Source organism: Anarrhichthys ocellatus, unplaced genomic scaffold (genome assembly GCF_004355925.1).
Source record: "Anarrhichthys ocellatus isolate YVR2014 unplaced genomic scaffold, GSC_Weel_1.0 scaffold18, whole genome shotgun sequence".
NCBI lineage: Eukaryota > Metazoa > Chordata > Actinopteri > Perciformes > Anarhichadidae > Anarrhichthys > Anarrhichthys ocellatus.
In genome coordinates, this window is record NW_022280048.1 from 6108868 (window position 1) to 6121322 (window position 12455).

Consider the following 12455-nt stretch of genomic DNA (forward strand, 5'->3'; position numbering starts at 1 on the left):
TGTATATATGTATATATAAACAATGGAAACAAATGCTTTGCAAAACAAATCCAGCCCAGACTGACCCGGTTTTAGCCACCACCTATTTCTTCCTCATGACTCCTCTGCTCTCTCTGTGTGTCTCTCCAACGCGCGTCACTGTTAAATTGGACTGCTATTCTCTCCTTCCTCTTAGCCTAGTTTCTATGTGCAGAAATAGAACCAAGGGGGGCCAGAGATCCATGAGTCTCTGTTGGGGATTTGATATGAAATCTGTCCTCTCCAAGCTGATGTAGTTCTGTGCGTGCATATCCGTGTATGGCCGTATGGGGCGTGGAGCGTGTGTGTGTTCACTTACGGTGTGTTTGTGAGTGTATGTTGGTCCCAGAGGAGCAATGCTGGCAGAGTGCGTCACTACACGAAAAGCTGCCCTTGCAGAAACAGCATGCTGTATCCTCATTTAAATGTTTCGTCTGGATCACGCCGTCGTGTTGTTTTCACTGAAGACTTTGGAGAAGTTAACCTCTGCCTGTCAAATTGTATATGTGATGTTTTTTATTTCAAAAAATGATGCTAAAGAAAAAAACAAGATGTGTGTCTCAGTATTCGGGAGCTGTGTTGATCTACATTGATTCACAAGCCCTGGCCTGTATGGTTAGTAAGTCTTCTGCTGGTAGACGTATAACGACTGAAAGAAAGTATTATTCATAAACGAAGAATGATCATTCACTGCTCTGAATGCAGCATTTGTGGCGTGTTCACCAGTTTGAGTCATTTCTTCTCAAGCTACACTGAAAACAGTGGTCATAAAGGCGGACGTTATGAGAGTGGAATAAGTGTCAGACACTGTTTGTCTCAACTCAACTCTGACTGCAAGGAGTAAAGCTGTCTGCAGCCGCGTGGTACGGTTCAGCATCCCAGGAAATTCATGAAAGGGGTTCTGAAGCGTCACACAATAAATAATGTGGCTCTGGACTGTGCCGTTGCACATCGCAGAACAAGTCACTTATGCGTCAAGGGAATGAACCCGAAGCAAATGGACTTATGGATTAGAAATTTCAGAAAGATAAATAAATGACAAAGCAACAGGAAAACATCTTCAAGTGTGTTCACTCATGTGTTATCGGCTGTAGCAGGTAACCTAAAGGAGTGTGCATTGTGCTGGGTGTGTGTGTCAGAGGGAGTGGCCTGTGAAGCGGCTGTGCTGTGTGTGCTGCTACCTTGAATGAAGATGGAAGTAACCGGTGTTACTGTTGTGTGCCGTCAGGAAGTTCCACATTCCTGCCATGTATCACACTCGCTGTCATGCTCAGATGAACCCCCCCCCCCCTCTCCCCTCCGGAGGCCCGAGAGAAACTCATTAACGTTAAATGCAATCTTGTTGCAACCACAGCGGTGACCGGGTATGTAGCTTTAATGTTAAATGTCCCTCTTGTCAGTGTTGCTATGGTGTTGCACTTGGTATTTCAGGCATCATGTAATAACCTGTGTAACTAAGGGACATGTGAGCAGATACTGCATTGTGAGATGCAACCGCAATGAGGAGCTTAGCATTCAAAAAAAAGGGCAGTTTTTGAGATTTCGGCAAGCTGAGCTCCTTTGTGGTTTTCTTGACCTTTATCTGGTACAGCATCGCCATGGCAACTAAACTGGGAGCTGCCAGCTTGCATGGGTGAGGGCCTGTGGTACTGTGGTACTGCATTATCAGATATATATCACTGAGACTCTCTTTCCCAATAAGACACGGTTGTTACCTCAAAAAAGTCCAAAAAGATGAATCTCAGGCTGAGGAGAAAAAAAAGAAAGGGGAGATGAAGGGAAATCAGAAGGACAGAGTTTGATTGCCAACATTGAGATCAGAGATGATAGTTGTGATAGGCTGCTACAAAAACACAGAGCTGCCGGCTCTCTGTAATCCTTTACAGATTAGCACACTTCATTACACAGCTCGTTGCACTCGAATCTAGTAAAACAAACACTGATACTCTGATCACCATTACCATCCACCGCTTCACTGCTTCTTCACAATAACTTCTCATGCAATAGCTTCATGTGCTTTTAATAGACCTAGTTGGAGGACTTCATCAGACAATTCTAGTTCATCTTACACCCACGGCTCTGTTTTCCTATTGTTCCAGTGAATAGCATGTTTTGCCAACTCTACCTTTATTAATCGTCCGGTAATTGTGCGGTTAGTGTAGACGGGTGTGGCTCAGACAAATGCAGACTCTGTCCAGGAGGGACGCTCCACCATCTGGCGTAGGAATCCCCCTCCCAGCAGGCTGTGTGTACATGTGTGTGTGTGTGTGTGTGTGTGTGTGTGTGTGTGTGTGTGTGTGTGTGTGTGTGTGAACTTCTTCCAGGCTAATTAGAGTACAGCTGCAGTTGTACAGTACACTGTTAAAACCCTGTTGTCGCTGTTTGACAGACTTGACAAGGGGGAGGGGGGCCGAGGCACTGTCGCAGCCAACCTGTCTGCCAAGGCCATGTAGTGATGGCAACCTGATGTGTGTGTGTGTGATCAGATTAACTAAATCCCTGAGGTGCATGAATATGATCAGACTTCTTTCAGTAATCACCCTAACTTGGACTTGGATATGAACTGCGATTTACCTGCCTAGCAAAGTAAATTGAGTCTAACCTGCCCTGAGGCAGTTGCTGCATAATTACCACACTGTGCGCTCCGACTGCCGTGAGACCTGCTAGCAAGAAGCACAGCTACAACATGCACAATGCAGAGGTGGTGAAGCACATCGAACTATGCAGTTTTTATTTCCTCCTTATCTTTTCAGTTTAAACTGAACTGTTGGTTTCACTGACATTGGCGGACAATGAGCACGGGAGCACCTTTTGAGTCACATCATCACGAAAGGGAAACGAGGCAGAGAGTTTCGAGTGCAGCACTCGAACAAGAATGCTGCCCCGTAATGTGGGAATGTGGGCAGGTGGTTGACTCACATGACAGGAATCTGACGTATGTCTCTGCTCCCATGCAGTCACAGTCCAACCTGCACCTGCCCTTGTATCGCACCGGCTTTGTTGACAATTAGACAAGGCGAGCAGAAACAACGGCCATTGTTGTTGAGCGCATTATTTGCCTGCTGGGCTGTGATCCTTCTCACCGTTTACCAAGCTCGAAAATCCCGGAGATCACAAGGACGTGATGCATGAGTGGTTTCTGAAAGTCACAGAGACTCTGGAGGTCAGGTTACGCCGGTTCACACTGGTCTGCTGGGCTCGGAGGAGAGGAGCAGACAGATCAGAGGCAGCCAGCTTTTTAAAATGTTAGTCATGCTTCTGTTCCATTTTCATGAGCTGTGTTGCAATCCCAGCCTGCCAGTTTATTACAGAGATTCAGCCAGCACTGCCTAGCACACGCATCTGGACTGCAACCTTCCTTTTCTTTTCAGTTTGAAAAATAAGCCTTTGAACCTTTCCGAGCCGGTGGTCTCGAGAGGAGCAGAATTCATTTGATGAGACGTGTTGCTTCTTGTTTACTGGGGCTTAATATTGTATGGTAGCCATAAAAAGGGGTTTCTTCAACCCTTAATTAATCACCGTCTGATCTTCTTCTTCATCTCGACGGTCTGATGTTTATGACGTGTTAAAAAAAAAGAAAAGTTTATGAGATTTCACTTGCATTTCACGTTTCATGTGACATGCAGGCAACGTTGAACACACACAGGAGTCATAATGTCCGATGAGCAGATATTCAGCTCTTCACGTTCCTTGTGCTACCTTGTTGCCAAGCATTTAAAGACATGCACAGTAAGAAAATTCCCTCCATTCCAATTCCTTTTGGTGTTACACCAACAGGTTTAACTCGATTTCAAAGACCTTGTGGTTTCTCACGGTGCAGCGATGTCATGTTGCTCCTGTGTGTCTGATGAGAGCCACCACAACCTCCCACGGTCGGTTGCAGTGTCATTTGGAAAAACCAAAATCAGCTGCTGCCGAGCTGTGCTAGGAGGCTAATGGTGGAGAAGGTGTGTGTGATGGAAGCGTGCTTGCGTGTTTCATGGACGTGTGTTGAGCGGTTAAAAAACTGAAATAACACCCGGCAGTGAAACCTTTGCGAGCATTTACGGAAAGTTGACCACTGTATGGCAGCCAAGAGTGCACTTATCGGGGATATTATATTGCTCTTCAGGGATGTTAAGTGAATGATAGCCTGTCTATCCATCATATCCGGCAATAATCATAAGCCGCAAAAGAAGATAGATTTAGCAATAAATTAAATAGTGCTCAGTGTTTCAAGTATGATTATTATTATTATGTCTTGAAACTACATTTATGTTTTCCCTCTCCTCCTCTTGACAGGTGTTCTGCTCGACATCCAGCGGCATTATGGGGTATCAGACAGCGGAATCGGCTTGTTGCAAACAGGTAAGGTTCCTCTAATCCTATAATTACACATGTGAAAAATCTCAGCTCAACACCACAACACATTCTCTGTGTGATGGGGTAATTACTGCACAACTCTGTTGCTGTGCTGCTGGTGTTTGCTAAATTGGATGGAGCAATGCAGCGGTTTTGAGACCATGACCTATAGTCAACAGCAAAAAATGCTGTTTTCACACATTAACAGTACGAGGGTTTTACTTTGGCAGAGATATCGACAGCACCATTTACAACTAGTAATGCTGCAGTCGATGCCGGGTTGATTTACATAATCAACCCACTAATAATTTACCTATGCCTCTAATCCTTCTCCTTTATACCTATTACTCATAGGATATAAATGGAAACCAGTTTTTTTATCGGTTTTCTTAAAAAAGCAGATAGAAGTTGGCTCAACTTCTCTGCCTCTGATTTATAGTCTGCAAAGCTGAAACAGGAACAGATCCTTTCAACAGAATTCAAAAGGTTACAAGATAAAGCACTGCCTTATTTCTTTTGCAAGAATTCGATCGGAAGGATATCTGAAAGCTACACCAGCAACAATTTTGAGGCGTTTGCACTTATTTATTTAGAACATTCTAAATATGTTTGAATTATTAGCACCACTGTATCGCAGGCTTAAGTGAGGGAGTGACATTTCCTAACAGCATCAGCAGGGCAGGTCAACAGAAAGGACAACACAGTCTGGAGCCAGGCCGGCTGTTCTCCTGAGAGCCTGCACACATGTACCCAGAGCGTCTGAGCACTCCGGCTCAGGGCAGGGTTTCCTGTTCCACTCTAGACCCCAATGAATCCACCTTTTAGGGAGATACCTTGCAAAGGCCTCTCATTGGAGGACAGGACCCCATCTCGTCTCCTTGTGCCCTCAAACTCAGTCAAACACCATCAAACTTGCACACAAAGTGCTATTGAGGGCGAGCAGGCGGGCTTGAGACCGAGGGGGAAAGAATACAGCCCAGTGTTCCCCCCCCCCCATTGCTTGATGCTCTTAGACTAACTTTAGGTGAGCTGAATGGTGTGGTGAGGACAGAAATATCCACTGGGAAAAAAAAGAAGTCAGTGTTCTGTTGGCTTTTCAGTGAATAGGCCATTTTTATCAATCCCACATTTCATTTCCACCCAGTTTCACTGCAGCACGAAGGGTTTATGTTCCACTCCAATTTCATTTTCTATCAGAAACTATTTCTCCTCTACACACCTTTCTCCGTCATCTCCATATCTTTCATGTTTTTCTCGATTCTGTTAGCAGCAGTGGTCAAAAGATGAAATAGTCTGGTGTATCAAAGCAACTTTTTCCATTTTATGCCTGAACAGACTGCTAATGGTCCGGATGTGTCGGATCAAAGACGTTCATTCAATTTCTTTAATCAGCAGGGTGCCTGAATTTGTGAAAACACACTGACCTGCACCCAGATATTTGTACGAAATCTTAACAAGAAACAGGAACCTGTGAAGGGTGTTCGACTCTTAATTCTGTTTGCATTGGCTCATTATTTGAGTTATGCCCACTCCCGCACTAGCACCAACTCCCCCACACTTACACACACACACACACAGTGTGTTAGTGGTGGGGCATGTGTAGCTGGTTTGGCCTATGTACCGTCTACGTTTGCAGGTCTCTGAGAGGCACCCAGCTGGCTTGCTTTAAAGCAGGGCTGCTGTGTGTTTGGTTTTCCTGGCCTGGCCTGGCCCGGCCCAGCCCGTCATGGTTCAGACTTTGTTCGGCCCCTGATCCCCAGGCGACCTCTTTGTCACACTGGCCTGAGGAATGCTGGGTGTCCGGGCCTTGGGCTGTGTGATCGGGTAGGCCCAGACGAGGAGCCTAGGTGTGAAGGCGAGGTTAGGAGGTTGACGTAATCAGGGAGCTGGAGGGGAGAGTCTCAGTGTATGCGTGTATGTGTTTGCACATATCCATATACACTTTCCGGTTTCCCCCAACCCCCTGCTTCCGTCTCCAGAGGGAACAATCCCTGCCTCTGTGAGCACCTGCAGGCCAGGCCCGGCTCTGCCTGCTCTCCTTCCTCGCTCCCTCTGTCCTGGCGGCTCACGTCCACCTGAGAAAGCAAACTGCCAACGTAGGTGTTTTACAGGCGGTGAGAGTTTCTCTGCTTTCTCTGCTGCCAGGTCACCCTCACACTTAAAAAAAAAAAAACACTCGCCACGCACTGCATGATCCAAGTCGTAGAACAAACACAAGTCTGAGTCAGAATAACCTCATGAACTCTGGTTCTGGCTCAGTTTGAGCAAAGGATAGCTTTGACCCTTTTCTTTGGCTCTTGATCAGGACTACTGGAATGAAAAATTTCCCATATCTAGAAGTTAATGACAAGTTGTTTGCTTTTGGGAAACACGAGGCTGACTGAGCACTGGAGGAGCATTTAGACCTGCTGTAGTGTTTGCATTTTGATTGCTGCACTCCAAAAAAACGTCTATCTGTTGTCTATTTTTGACTGGTAAAATGTAATTTTCTTAGAACAAGCCCACAATCAGTGCATTAGATAACTGTGTCCGTTTCTAATGAAAATCAAGTGTTTGTTATTATTCGCTACAGATAGTTGCCTCTCCCTAGCTTGTTTTAAGGTACAGATACAAATAAAGGAGGGGGGGATGATTATAGTGCAGTGTGGTGGTTGTTAGCTGGTGTTTTCATGCTGAGGGACAACAAATGGAAAATACCCTGTGGTGAGCTCAGCCTCCGCAGCACAAGTTATTTTTGTTATTTGGCGACTTCAACCCGTTTCAAAAGCAGCTCACACAACAAAAATTGACATGAGGTATGCGCTCATTTCTGTTGTGTGCGTGTGTTCATGTGTGTCATTGGTGCCTCTGTGTAAGAGGATGAGGTGTTCAGAGCTGTCACTCAGGTTAGCGGGTGAAGGCAGTTTGAGCCGTCAGCATGTGGATGTGGTCTCACCTGAGCTCAGCAGACCTGTCAGGGCCCCGGTACGGCCTGAGCTCAGCTCTCCCTCTGGAGATGACAGGCCTCCGCGCTAATGGCCCTTGGGCTGCGGCTAAGCGAGTGACTCTCACACGCAGCTGTGAACAGGACCAGTCCCGAGGGTATGGAGGGCACGAAAGGTTAATGGAGGAGAGGAAGACGAGAGGGGGTTCACCTAGATGGTGTTACCTTTGGTTGGGGGCGGAGTTTCGAGCACTTTTGTTAACCAGATGGGAAAATCTGAGGGAAGGTATTCTCCTGCTAAGTTTATTGTATCCAAGTGCTTTGAGGCAAATAAGGAAAAAAAAGCTCTTAATGGGATGAATTATCCCTCACAATGGAAGCTGGCAGAGTAATTATCCGCCGCTGGTTTAGCATGGAAGCAGCAGAGTTATTGGGGTCAGTCAGGCTGGATGTACAGTGAGGCGGCAGCTTAATAAGGAGCCGGCGCTCAAAACAGACTGTCTGTGCCCTGTTCTGTGTGGCTGCCCACCTTGTCTGAAACACGACACCAACGCAGACACACAGACACACAGACACAGACGCACGCATACACATACACATCAACTGACATAGCCCCAGTCTTAACATGGTGTCAGTCTGCCATTCAGCCAGTATGTGAGCTGTAAGGAATGAGGCCACAGGTGCTGTGTAAGACTTCAGGATTGAGCGCCGCCAACACATCGGACTTACACTGCACATACAAAGCTTCAAGCCGAAACCGCAAAAAGTCAGCATTGTACTTCGTAAAAATCTGAGTTTTTTATCCCGTGCTGGAGCTGTGGCTGTCTGGATCCTGTGAGTGTCAATCAAACGTTTCTATTGTTGAATCTCTGATTTCCCCCGACACAGTGGGAATCAGTGCTTGATCAGCTGTTTTGGCCACTCACAGCTGCTCCTATTTTGTCCTCGTTGGTATCCCTCGGTGCCTCCTCTCTCCCTCTAGTTTGGCAGCTGTTGTAGCCTTGTTGTCAACTTACAGGAGTTAGAGGAGTCGGAGGGATGAAGGGAAATGGAGGGAGAAGAAAGAGCCACCTGTGACTTCCTCTCTCTGGTCATGCATGGCAGCGAGGTTTAATCTTCTCCACTATTGATTCCCAAAGTCAAATAATTGCATTGTGATGGTGTTCAGCGGCCTCCTCTCCTGCTGAGACAAGAATAGAACGATGACATGATGTTGCATCGACATCACAGCGCTGGTGTATGTGTGTGTGTCTCCATCCCAGGCTGTTTTTATAGGCCACGTCTCGGAGGAGGGCAGCTGTTGGGCGATGATTGGCACTCTGCTCCCCGTCTCCTTCCCCCACGCTTTCTGTCAACGAACCAGCAGCACTGCCCATGAGGGACTGCCAATCCAATCAGGATTTTAAGGCCAATTAAACAAGCATGCGGTCAACCCCTCTTCATGTAAATGTCCAATCAGATCTCTAATCGCCTCTTAAGTTGCAAGCACCACGGAAACTGCACAAACAGCGGGTGGTTTTTTTCCATTGTCATGGGAGTGATCGAGCATTTCTGGCAACAAGATTTGGGGTGATGTTTTCTCCAGCTTCTCAGAAAACTAGGCTGAACACCAATCGATTGCCTGACGCCAAGGGAGGTTGCTCCACTCTTTCTGCTCCGAGTGACATCAACAGATCAATTAGAAACACACACACACACACACTCTCCACGCCCCTCCTAGCCAAACACATGTGCTTGGTCCATACAAACCCTAGCAAGTCAAGGTCAAAGATCATCATTAAAAGAGTGTGTGTATGTGTCAGTAATCTGTGTGTTCGGTGCTATGTCACCAGCCACAGGAAAGTATCCCTGGGAAAAAATAACTACATGTTTTTATTAATGCTGCAGCTTGGATCTGCAGTCTGGAACTTAACTGAGTGCACATCTCACTACCGTTTCTTGCTTTCAGTACAGAGGCGAAAAACAAGCGAGCGCCTTCCTTTATTCCGACCAGATGTGTTTGCTTATGATACGTGCTGGTAATGCGCAAAAGATGATGTTCACGCCCACTCTTGCCAGCCGGCCCGGTATTTGTAGCAGCGTGTAATTCTCCCCATCTGCAGCTCTCGCACTGAGCAGGTAGCGGAGAGCTCTGCTGCAGCTGCGGTGACAAGCTATCAACTCTCAGAGTAACTGAAGCAGTTCACATTATGTAGAATTAGCGGCTGTGTTTGACAGAAACAGGCGAGAGACTGCTGCACGGGTATATTTCCCAGGCTGCATGTGGCATTTATCAAACAGCATTGGTAATCCAACACTGGTGGAGTCTGAACGGTGGGAATTAGCGGTGATCAGAAATGTGAGGAATGCAGAATGTGATGTGAATGTCTGAGTTGGGACGCTTTGGTCGGCTCAGGTGTCCTACTCAAACTAAAGTTATGTGTCACACCCTCCACAGGCAGTCCCATGCATCATTAGAGGAAGAAGGAACAAAGCTGCCACTCCCAGCACACTGCACACCTGACAGAAAACACACTGTTGCCACAGTGCACTGGTCATCATTGATTAGTTGGTGATGACTGAAAGGAAGATACCACTCCTTGTCCCACCCTCTGTTGTAGTGCATCTCTTGTCTTTGCACTATTTCAGTCAGAAGCCAGATCAAGTTAATATAAATACATGTAACATCTTATCCCAACCTTTGTTGTAATGATATTGACTTTCTCTCATTTGTATTCCATCTGAATATCATAACAAGTAGGCAGAGAGAAAAGAAAATGACGGGTTAAATTACTGCCATCTGCAGCCTGTCGTTCTATACATGCTACGTTCAGCAGAGCATATCTTCAGGCGTGAAAACACACACCTTAATTATTATAAAACCAACAACAACAAACTGTAAAAGAATACATACGAGAACATCAAATGAAGTACGGAGCCACAGCTACGAGCACACAAGACCACCAGCTTTCTTGTGACCTTCTATGACCAAAAGTTACTTCTCAAGTCTTCACTACGACACCATTTAATCAGCTAATTTACAAAACCTTCAAACCATTTTCATAATCATACTACATTTTCAAAAGGGAATTTTACAAAAATGCTATATCAAGAAAAGATGATAATACATCTTAAGGCCAAAGGCTTGGGCCCTGGGCACACCGAATCTGTCTACGCTTCTGTTTTACTATAATTGCACATTTGCATTATGACGATTAGTTGTGAAATGTAAAACATGATTGTAACTGATGCAGTCACTTCCTTCCTGTAAACAATGAGGATTCCTCCACCAGTAAATTGCGTCACATGTCCAAACGGAAACTTCAGGTTTTTTTCAGTGTGAACACAAATGTCCACGATTAGTTGGAATCAGGACACCTGTGGCTTCTGTAAAGACAGCAGGCTTTTAACTCCAAAATTGCCAAAAAAAACCCATTTCTCGTTTAGAATTTAGATCTGAAATGCTTTTATTGTGAAAGGTTCACCCTGTTAAGAAAACGCTATGACAGAATATTGTTTTGCCACAGATTTAGTGGGCGGTGTTGACAGAGATGTGTCGGCCAGCAGCTCATGCCAAACACACAGCAGTGGCAGACTCATTCATTCTGTGTCTTTTTATCGGTTGTCTATAACTGCGTCCATGCATCTCTGGTGTCTGCTGCAGAGTAGAATTTTGATGTAACAGACTATCTGGTACTTATGATCCTTTAGTGAGATGGGTGACATGTGGTCGGAGTGCCTGATATCCTTGACAGTAATTTGTAGGGTTACCTGTTGTATTTCCACAACATTGCCTGTGCCTTCTACGGTACACAACCTTTAACTGAAAACCATAACACTTATCATTAAAGTGAACTTCCCACATTAGATTTATATAAAAAATGTACTACACATCATCATATCACAAGCTGCTGAATCTCCCATATATACAGTATATGGACTTAATCTCTCTGCCCAAAAATTCAGTTAATTGTTAGCAGTTTTGAAGCAGCAATTTGTGCGTTTGACTCTTTTGTTGTGAAGTAACAGTCCATTAATAATTGATTATTCAATCTGTATGATAATAGAGTTAATATTTGCAAAGACTTGAGCCCTTCTTGGATTTAGCCGATACAAGGACAGATTAACAAAGCGGTTTTCACTGACTAACAGACATTATTCATCCATATTAACGCCTCCGGTTGCAGCGAGCAGATAACCTTGTAATGACGAAAAGGGCAGAGGCTCAAAAGACACTGAAGAGGGGAGCTGTATTTATGAAAGCAATGTGCTGAACGCTGACGCCGAGACACACAGTGAACAGGTCAAAGTGACACTCGGCAGTGCTGTAAATGGCACCCCATGACAACGCCTAGCCTGCAGACATGTCCAGACCTGCACAGAGGATATTCTTCTCCTATTCCTCTAATTCTGTCTCTGGCAGCTGAAGGACATTCGAATTCCTCGGACTGTCTGACCTGTCTGGTTTCCCGGTTGGATGACAGTGTGGTCGGTTACATTGGGAAACACAAAAAAAAAGATGAGATCCCGAAATGGTGAGATATAGGTTTAAGGAGGTAGAGAGCATAATACATGATTGGTTTGCATCCTTTCAGGTAACAAATACATTATGGATATCAATTTTCATTTACAATAACCCAAAGGATCAAATGTGTCCCTGAAATCCTCCATTTTGCATTCTGCCACTGCAGCATGAAGTAGCTTCATGCCACTTGATTTCTATATTAAGTTATAAAAAACTATTTTCAAGTAGGAGCACTTGAATCTGTGTTACTTTGAAAGTATATTCTCAGACGGAAGGACCTCAAAGGGAACAGCTGAATGCATTGTATGCTTTGGATTAAGGTGCATTAAAGCACTTCCATTTCCACTTTTACAAACACTGTCAGTCGCCGTCAAGATAATTATTCCATATACATATATTTTGTTTATAAAAAAGGATCAAATGGGCTGCTGAGCATTTGGGATCCCACAGCTCTATGCCGAGCCTCACAGGTGCTCTCTTCAGGGGAACTAGTGTTTCATAGGGAAATACATCTGTACAGGCTCAGTGAATATCAATCACACACACACACACACAACATACGTGTGTCTGCATCTCCCCCTGATGCTCTATTCACAGTGGCATTGAATCATAGGGGTGAGTCATCCCAGGAGCTATTGTTCTGCTGGTCAATCAATGCTGGACGTCCGG

General features: G+C 45.3%; 1 protein-coding gene across 2 annotated transcripts in view; it reads left to right on the forward strand.

Moving 5' to 3' along the window:
- spns2 (SPNS lysolipid transporter 2, sphingosine-1-phosphate) overlaps positions 1-12455 on the forward strand; it is a 60815-nt gene that overhangs the window by 13235 nt on the left and 35125 nt on the right. For both annotated transcript variants that reach the window (XM_031856897.1, XM_031856898.1), the window contains exon 2: positions 4300-4365. In XM_031856897.1, the coding sequence (XP_031712757.1) occupies positions 4300-4365 (66 nt within the window). The remainder of the gene's footprint in view (positions 1-4299; positions 4366-12455) is intronic.